The following is an 8,763-nucleotide window of genomic DNA, read 5'->3' on the forward strand; positions in this document are numbered from 1 at the left end:
GCCCCAGGTGGAATGGAGAAGTGTCTCCTCTGTGAAGTGCCTCACCGAGAAAACACGCGGCAGATAAGCAAGTTCAGGAGTGATGGTGCTGTCAGCACGGGCTCAGTGTTGGTGCATCAACTGTACATCCAATTAGGTGCCTTTTAGCAGAAACACCCACAAAACAAGGTCATGAATCGATTGGTTGGCCAGGACCGGAGGCTCGTGGACACCTGACCTTTACTGTCCCCTAGAAGCAGCGATTCACCCACCATTCACTAATTCAGTGTTCATGACGGATTTGTGGACCATAATTACCATGAGTGAGAACCCACTGTATTTAAGGGTATAGTCTAACAAAAATGTATGCTTAACCTGTTTTTATGGACTCTTTTCCATCATTTTAACATATCTTTCCATGAATTTTTCAAAGCTTATTTATTTTGAGGGAGAAAGTGTGAATTGCGGGGGGGGGGGGGGGGGGGGGAGGGGGGGGGGAGGAAGCAGGGAGAGAGAAGGAGAGAGAGAACCCCACGCAGCCTCAGCACTGCCAGCTCTGAGCTCGACTCGGGGCTCGACCTCACGAATCTTGAGATCATGACCTGAACCGCAATCAAGAATTGGAGGCTTAACCGACTGAGCCACCCAGGCGTCCCACGTACCTTTCCATCATTTCAACACATAATGAAGACCATCATCTGTCGCATATGCAGGATTTGGGGGATGCAAAGGGTCCCAGTGGATTTCTGTTCTCGGGCAGAGAAAAATCCCATCTAGTTTCTCTCCTGCCCACAGCCCCGGCTCCCTGGGACTGGCCCCCATGAGAGCCGAGACGGCGGCTCTGTCACCAAGAAACAACAGGGATTTGGGGAAGACACTTCAGGGACGAGATGCTGGGCGTTTGGGACCATTCAGGATGTGTGGATACTTAGTGGGCAGAAATCTGCAAGACACTTGGGTCTCGAGGTCTGAGTCAGGGAAAGTGGGAGCCACGGGTGACGGCCATGCAGGAGTTACCGCGGGTCACCTCGGACGGGACCGCATCTGCCAGCCCCCCGCCCCCCTGCGCCTCACCTCAGTCCTCAGCCCAGCCCCCTCGCCCCTGCCCTGCCTCGCAGCCGCCCCTCGAGGAGACGCACACTGGTTCTCACCATGCCCGTCCGCAGAGGCTCAATCAATATTTGGAAAAAAAAAAAAAAAAGTATAATTTATTTGTACAATATTTCACAATTGAATTTTACAGTTTAAAAAAGATACAAAACAGAGGACAAACAGTGGTCACATGAAAAGAAGCCAAGGAGGGAACGAGTTCTCGCCACGACGATGCTTTTTAAAATCTGGCTCGGGGAGTGGGCACCCCGGGGCGCGGCATCTCTGTAAGGCCCCTAGGGGTGGCCAGTGGGGCCTCCGCCGCCCCCCATTTCAAGGTTAAGCCCTAGCCCTTCGGAGTTAGGTCCTAAGTGGTAGAATGGATCGTTTCCTTCTTGGAAACCAGTGCCGGAGAGGAGGCAGCGCCCCTGGGAGTTGGCAATTCAACCCCGGCCCTTCCCTCCAGGGGAAGCCTGAGGGGCTGGAAGGGGCCGCGGGGAATCCAAAACACGCCTCTCTCTTCTCTGTTGGAGCGCAGGGCTGCCGTGAGCAGTACGGAACACTTTGGAAAGCGCTTCTGGTCGCCCGCCTGTCCCACTTGGCAAGGGCGTTAGTTTCAAAGAGCCAAATGTAGCAACTACGTAGAGACATCACAGCCAAGATTCCGTGAGCACTGAGGTAGTAACAGGTAGAAACTTTGCATGGAAACAGTGTCTCTTGAATCACACATCCCTGATTCCCCCCCACCCAGGTTGGGGGGGTGACCTCAATTTCCATGTGATCAGCAGGCCCCAGGAGGGTCAGCACGGCACCCCACTCGGCCGCATCCCACAATCTCCAGGGAAGAGGGTGCGGGAGTGAGGCTGGGTCTCCCCGGGGGCGCCCAGCCCAGTGGTGCCGGCCCAGCGGTGCGCAGGTAGGGGGTGGGTTTGCAATGACTTGCCTTGCCCCGACGGCTCTGTCTACACTCTCACCCTGTCGAGCAGGAGAGAAAGTTCTTGATGCCTTTAACATCCTGACCCAAGAAGGGCTGGTCCCTTTATTTCCAGCCACCATCCAGGGCTGCTAAGAAGGCACTAAAAATGATCAGCGAAGACCCCCGTGGGGAGACTGGCCCCGGGGTACCCTCCCTAGCAGTGACCACAAGGCTGGCCCTGAAGTTCCCACGCGGCTGTCTTCCCTTTCTATCTCAAGCCGTCCAGCAGCTGAGAAGTCACCAGCCCCAGGCACGTCCAAAAGCGGCCCCCCGGAGTGGGCTTAGAAGAAGACCCCACTGGGCAATGTCCATCTCTCTGCCCCGAATTGGCTCTGGGCGCCCACCCCCCACTGGGCCTGGGCACCCCTTTCAGACCAGGGGTCCGGGAGCACGGGCCTGTGGCCTGCACAGAACTGTGGAGAGTGCCAAAGACAGAAAAATACACTATTTAATAACAAAGAAAGGACCTTTGAATCATTTCTAAAAGTACATGACGCACAGGGAATTAAAAATCAGCCCCTTCGTTTTCTTGTGGAATGGCGTCAAAGACAGAGGGCACACGGATTAGCTGTTGGCCTGTTCAAAAAGGAAAAAAAAAAAAAAGAAACGACTTTATTTTCTCAAAACATGAAAATGTAGCAAATTAGTCTTGTCTCCTAGGTTGACCAATAACCCAAGCAGCAAGCTCAGTGAGTGGGGCCGAAGACTTTATTCCTACAGCGCGAAGGTCAAGGACTTGGGCCGACAAAGTCAGCAAGAGGCTCCGGGTGGACAGTGGCCTCACCTGGGAAGCTCAAGGTCGACCTCAGCCCCTGAAGTGCAAGTGCAAGTGCTTATTCAGTGCCGGCTTCCCACGGCGTCTGCCCTGCCCCCGGGCCCTGTCCCTCCGCGCCCTGGCCAGGCTGAGCCTCAGGCAGCCACACCACACCTCGCAGACTTCTGGGCTTTGGGACAAGAGTGAAAGACCCGGGGAGGAGGGGACAGGAAAGTTACCCTCATCTGTCGATAAATCCAGTCCGTAAACACTGTCACGTTTCCGTACACCCCTGGTCTGTTTGCCTTGGCACAGCCGGATCCCCAGCTCGTGTCCCCAATCAGCCACCAGATGTGGCTCTTCAGAGTGACCAGGGGGCCTCCGCTGTCTCCCTGGGGGACACAGCAAGAGCAGAAGCTTCAACCACATCCCGCACACGCAACTGGCCATGCCCGGAGGGATGGGGTCAGGGCGGAGGTTGGAGTGGGCGTCCCGGTGGCAGTTAGGGCCCAGTGTGCGGGTTTCGTGTCCCCCCCCCATGAGGGACAGAAATATAATCCCCCAAAGAGACAGTATCAGTGATGACTTTTAGTCTGCATCAGGTAGGAGTTAGTTACTAAGTAAATTGTTGGCCGGATTTTCATCCAGTTACAAAACTTATTCCGGTTCCACTCACAAGCCTGCAAAATGAAACCCTTGGGGGGTTGGGGGGGGAGCAGAGGCGCCATGTTGGTGGCCACGTGTGCACTTTTACATCGCCAGGGCCACGGCGGCTGGCCACGGCCACCCCGGAGCTGGCCCCGAGAGCCAGGGACAGGGACCCCATGTCGGTGGGGCCACGGGGACAGCCTGCAGTCACCTGGCAGGAGTCGATGGTCCCCTGCAGGTAGCCCGCGCAGATCATGGCCGGCGTGATCAGGTTGTTATAGACATACTTGCTGTTACAGCGCGACGGCTCGATGAGGGGCACCATGACGGCGTTCAGCTCGTCCGAGGTTTTCCCTGAGACAGAGGACACCATCAAGCTGCCAAGTGGCCGGCGGCTCCCGGGGATCGGTGGCCTCCCTCCTGGAGACGCGCTGCAGACGCGAGACCGATGGCCACGCCCCTCCCTGCCCTCCCCCTCCTCCCCCTCCTCCTCCTCCTCCTGGAGGCAGCTCTTCCCAATCAGGGAGGCCTTCCCGGACCTGGAGCTATGGAACACTGTGTTCTAGAATCATCCTCTCTCCCCACCCAGCGCCCTGCTTCTCCTCGCTGGAGGCTCCCATGTATCCACCTGGAACAACCCCACGGGGCCCCACCTGCGGTCCCACTTCTCGGCCCCCCTGCCTGTGAAACCTTCTCCAAAGCAGTGTAGACCCGTGTGCTGTCTACCTCTTCCCTCCCATCTCGCTGCCACCACACGAGTGTCTTCCAGGAGCTGCGGGCTTCACGTGCCGAAACAGAGCCCCTCACCGCACCCCTCCTCCCCCAGTCCTCACCGCCCCGTCCCCCCCTCCAGCCCCCCGCTCGGGGGCTCAGGTCCTGAAGCAAGAAGATGCTGTCCCTGGATCTCTCACGGCGCCCCCTGCTGGCGTTCACTCCATCTGCAAGGTGGTGGCGGCTCTGACATGCTTGATGTCCCCACCTCCAGGCCCAGCACCCACAGCCGAGCCGCCAACCCGTCACAGAGATGATTCCCTGACACTTGGGTTCAGCCCCCTCCTGCCTGCATCCTTTCTGTGTCTCCCCCAAAGGCCGCCAGCTCACATCATTCTCCTTCGAACCTCCCGATGGCTCCCTGTCTCACGCAGGATACAAGCCAGCATCCGCCCCCCAAAGCCTGTGAGCCTACAGCCTCACCCCTGGCTCGACACTCCCCAGCCACACTGACCCTTCTGTTCCTTAAACAGCCTTGTCATTCGGATCTCAAATGTCACCTCTTACAAGAAGCCTTCCCTGACTACCCCTTCAAAGCAGCCAGGCCCCTGCTGTCACAACTTTCTGGTGTTTGAAAGCACCGACTTCAGTTCTCTGTTTCCTGGTTGATCATGTCCCCCCAGCCCCCACATCCACGAGGAAATGCGACATTCCTGAGGACAGATGTTTCTCGTCTTATTTTGTGCAGTGACGCATTTCCAGCCCATAGGAGGCGCGCCGCAAGCACGTGTTGATTTCCCCACTTGCTTTGGCTGCCCTGAAACTGTAAGGCTCAACTGCGGGAACTTTCTTTAGACCAGATGCCTGGACGTCCGGCAAGGCCGCCGTCGCCCTGATCCGCCCCCCACGTCACCCAGCTGCCCTTGAACTTTTCACCTTGTTCTAAAGGGTTTGTCATGTGCTGCCTTAAACTCTTTTCAGAAGGACGCAGACGGTGCGTAAGGCTTCTTTGCGCCACTAAGCACTTCTCACACTTCGTCAAAGTGAAACCGCTAAGCTTCCCTCATCTGAGAAGTATCCTCGGAGGTGAAAGTAGATCACACAAAGCCCAGCTGAGCGGGTCTGCACCAGGACAGTGCAGTGTCCCCCCGCCCCCCCCCTCCGGGGTGTCAGGGCAGAAGGGCGCAGGTCCAGCAGCCCGTGGCTGGCCGTCACGGGTCACGCAAGCCCATCCTCACCGAGCCCGCTGTCACTCAGCCCTTGGAGGGCACGGCCGGTTCCCGGGACAAGCAGTTAGCTACACTGGGATGAGACCACACAGCTTGTACACCTGTCACGCTGCTGTGGCCTTTACACTTCAAAAAGCAGTGTCCACACACGATAAGGACACTGTGCCAGGTAGGGCAGGTGCAGTTCTTGTCCCATTTAGCAGATGGGGAAACCGAGGCACGGAGACGGAGCAAACTGCCCCGAGTGATCTAATCGTGTGGGATTAACCCCCACCCCCCAGACCTCCCACTTCCAAGCCCAGTGCTGGGTCTGTGGGACCTGCATGCCCAGGAGCCCCTCACCTTTCTCGTGGGTGGCCCCCCACCCGGAAATCCAACACGGCTGCTCCGGCTCGAGCATCATGCCTGGGTTGGGCAGACACACCGCTTTCACCTTGTCTGTTCCAAGAAGAGAAAACAGTGTGAGCCCGTCTGGTCTAACTGAAGGCTTTCAGGGACCGTCTCCCCCTGGACCGGCCCCATCTGTACGCTGCAGGGGCCGCTACCGCCACCAAGGAAGATTCCAGACTCTGCCGTGTCCTGGCCCTCCCACGTTCTGGCCCTGTCGGGCCCCTCCTGCTCACAGGCAAGGTGCTCCCCTCTCTGGAAGTCACGCTGCTTAGACATAGAATTGTTGGCGAGCTCTGCTTCTAAAACTTCATGATGAAACCTTCAAGAAACAGAACTACGAAGCTTTGTTCAAACTGAAATCTTCAAGGAACAGAAATGTAAAAACGTAGACTGTCTGCAGGTGACGGAGGCAGACACACGTGTGGTACGAGAGGCTGGCGGACGCTCCCGGCCTGTGCCCGGGGGCCTGCTGGAACCCGCCCCACGGACCGGTTCTTTTAGGTCCAAATTGTGTCCCACCTTGAATGCAAACACCTTGACCCAGGGGATAAGGCTCTGCTCTGTCTCTACCCATGTGGGCTGGAACATTCCGGACGGACCCTTGGATGGACTAGAATGAGGGGCGAAGCTAGGGGAACCCACGTTTGTTTTCCATTGTTGGAAACTCAAGTTTCTTATTTGCAGGATTTATGTGAAAAAGTAGAGTCCTGACAAATTTTAGAGGCGATTTCACCCCTGGGGGAGGTCTCTCGGCATCTGGACACACCCGTGTCACAAATGAAGGGCGCTGATGGCATCTAGTGGGTGGAGGCCGGGCCAGGATGCCCGAGAAGCCGACCGACCCCGACCATCAGCAACGCTGCGGTTGGAAAGCCAGTCCCGACGTCCATGTGTGTTGATTTAATCCTGACTCTGGCCATGGAGACAAAGCTGCTTACGCCCACCCACCCCCCCCATGAGGGGGGCACGACTGTGGGGGCATGGCCCCCACACCCAATGCAAGCCCCTCCCTCTGGCTCCGTCCTTCCGAAGATGTGGTCAAAGTCGTCCGCGCCCCGAGCCCCACGGCCACGGCCACGGCCACACACCGTTGAAAGTCAGAGGCGTCTGCAGCTTCATGAGAGCGATGTCGTTGTTCTTGGTCTTGGAGTCATAGTGTGGGTGGGAAATCACCTTGTCCACTCGGCGCCCGAGCCCGTAGAACATGAAAGCCTGTCTCAAAATCCCCGCGAAGACCGTCCAGTGCCGCGGGTTGTTCAGCGGTCTGCAAGATCAAGCCGAAGACAGCATGAACGTGACATGCTCCTTCGGGGACAGTCAGGAGTCACAGGCCGAGGCGGACGACCCAGAGGGGACGAGGCGAGGCGCGGATGTCTTGGGCTCTGGTCCCTCCGTGCCTCCGTGCCGTGCCGTGGCCCCCCCCACCCCCCCACCTCGCCAATGAGTCCCATTCCCCCTGGGCTTCTCTCTCCCTCTCTTTTAAATGTTTTTATTTATTTTGAGAGAGAGAGAGAGGGAGCGAGCGGGGGTGGGGGGCGGCAGCAGAGAGAGAATCCCAAGCAAGTTCTGCACTGTCAGTGCAGAGCCCGATGTGGGGCTCGAACTCACAGACCGTGAGATCGTAACCTGAGCCGAAACCAAGAGCGGGACATCTAACTGGCGCCCCCTTTCAGTACTTCTGCACCAGCCTGTAAACCCTCAGGAAATTCAAGAGCGCTTTTTCTTGGCCTGAACGCCTCCCAAAGTGTCAAACCTCATTTCTCGCAGGACCGGGTCTTACTTACTTATTCATGCCTGAGGGCATCTCCTGACATTCAATATGTGCTTAATAAGTGCATACGGATGACTAGATTGCAGATCTAGTAGCCATTAGGGCATTAGCTTTATCTAAATGTTTCCCTTTTAGGAGAATCCCAGACCCCAGGAGCTATCAGAAGCCGGTGGAAGGAAGGAAGGAAGGAAGGAAGGAAGAAGAAGGGAGGGAGGAAGGGAAGGAGGGAGGAAGGAAGGGAGCACCACTCATAAATACCGCTCCTTCTACCCCCCCGACGGCCTTTGGGAGGAGCGGGTGCACCTGTCCTAAGGTGCACAGGGGGCGCGCTGCGGGCAGGCCCCTGGCGCCAGCGGTCCGAGGCCACGCGGCCAGGGAGGGCAGGGCCAGGTGCAAGGCCACGCTAAGCCGGAGAGGCAGTTGTGCCGAGGGGCGTTTCCTCCAGAGCTTCTGGAAGGGGTCCCGCTCTCAGCCGGCGCCCAGCTGGCTGCTGAGGGCTGCACTGGGCTTCCCGCTTCCCCTGCTCCGGCCCGTGGGACCCCACGGAACGCCGCCCTGCGGGTCGCCCGGCCCCAGAGCCACCTCCAAACCCGCGCCCCCGAGCCCCCCCCCCCCCGGACTCACTCCTCCACGCAGTGGGCGGCTGTCACGATCCACTCCGGGGTGATGATGGAGCCGCCGCAGACGTGGACGCCCTGGACGTGCAGACTGACCTGCCACGGCCAGTCCCCGGGGGCGGCGCCCGCCCCGCCCACGATGCGGCTCTGGCGGCGCGTCCTGGCGCTGACCCCGCACTCTGAAAGCCACCAGCGGGCGCGGGTGAGCGCGGGTGGGCTGCCCCTGATGCCCCCGCGGGGTGGGCCCGGCCCCTCCACCCGGAGTCCGCCAGGCTGGGGACCACCCCGTTCATCTGGGGCCTGAATCCGAGACAGTGCACCCTGGTCTGTTTCCGGGGGGCAGGACGCCCCCCAGCCCCCAGCCCCCTCGGGGTGGGGGGACGATGCTCAGGGGCCCCAAGATTCCTGAACATTGCGGGAAGGAGGGAGGAGGGAGGAGGGGGAGGAAAAAGAGGGAGGGATGAGGGGAAGGGAGGAGGGAAAGGGGGGAAGAGGGAGGAGGGGGGATAGGGAGGGAAGAGGGAGAAGGACGAGGAAAAGGGAGGAGGAAGGAGAGGGAAGAAGGGAGGAGGGGGAGGGGAAGGGAGGAGGGGGAGGGG

The 8,763-nt window shown here is 58.8% G+C and overlaps 1 protein-coding gene across 2 annotated transcripts in view; it reads right to left on the minus strand.

The window, feature by feature from the left end:
* Positions 1–1,251: 1,251 nt before the first annotated feature.
* The window catches only part of TMPRSS2 (transmembrane serine protease 2), a 35,028-nt gene continuing 27,516 nt past the window's right edge, over positions 1,252–8,763 (minus strand). For both annotated transcript variants that reach the window (XM_039228826.1, XM_039228819.1), the window contains exons 9-14: positions 8,172–8,343; positions 6,865–7,040; positions 5,729–5,824; positions 3,658–3,800; positions 3,038–3,190; positions 1,252–2,620 (exon numbers count right to left, since the gene is read on the minus strand). In XM_039228826.1, the coding sequence (XP_039084757.1) occupies positions 2,609–2,620; positions 3,038–3,190; positions 3,658–3,800; positions 5,729–5,824; positions 6,865–7,040; positions 8,172–8,343 (752 nt within the window). In that variant the 3' untranslated portion in view covers positions 1,252–2,608. The remainder of the gene's footprint in view (positions 2,621–3,037; positions 3,191–3,657; positions 3,801–5,728; positions 5,825–6,864; positions 7,041–8,171; positions 8,344–8,763) is intronic.

This window comes from Hyaena hyaena, unplaced genomic scaffold (genome assembly GCF_003009895.1).
Source record: "Hyaena hyaena isolate Hyena2069 unplaced genomic scaffold, ASM300989v1 scaffold_2, whole genome shotgun sequence".
In the NCBI taxonomy this organism is placed as follows: domain Eukaryota; kingdom Metazoa; phylum Chordata; class Mammalia; order Carnivora; family Hyaenidae; genus Hyaena; species Hyaena hyaena.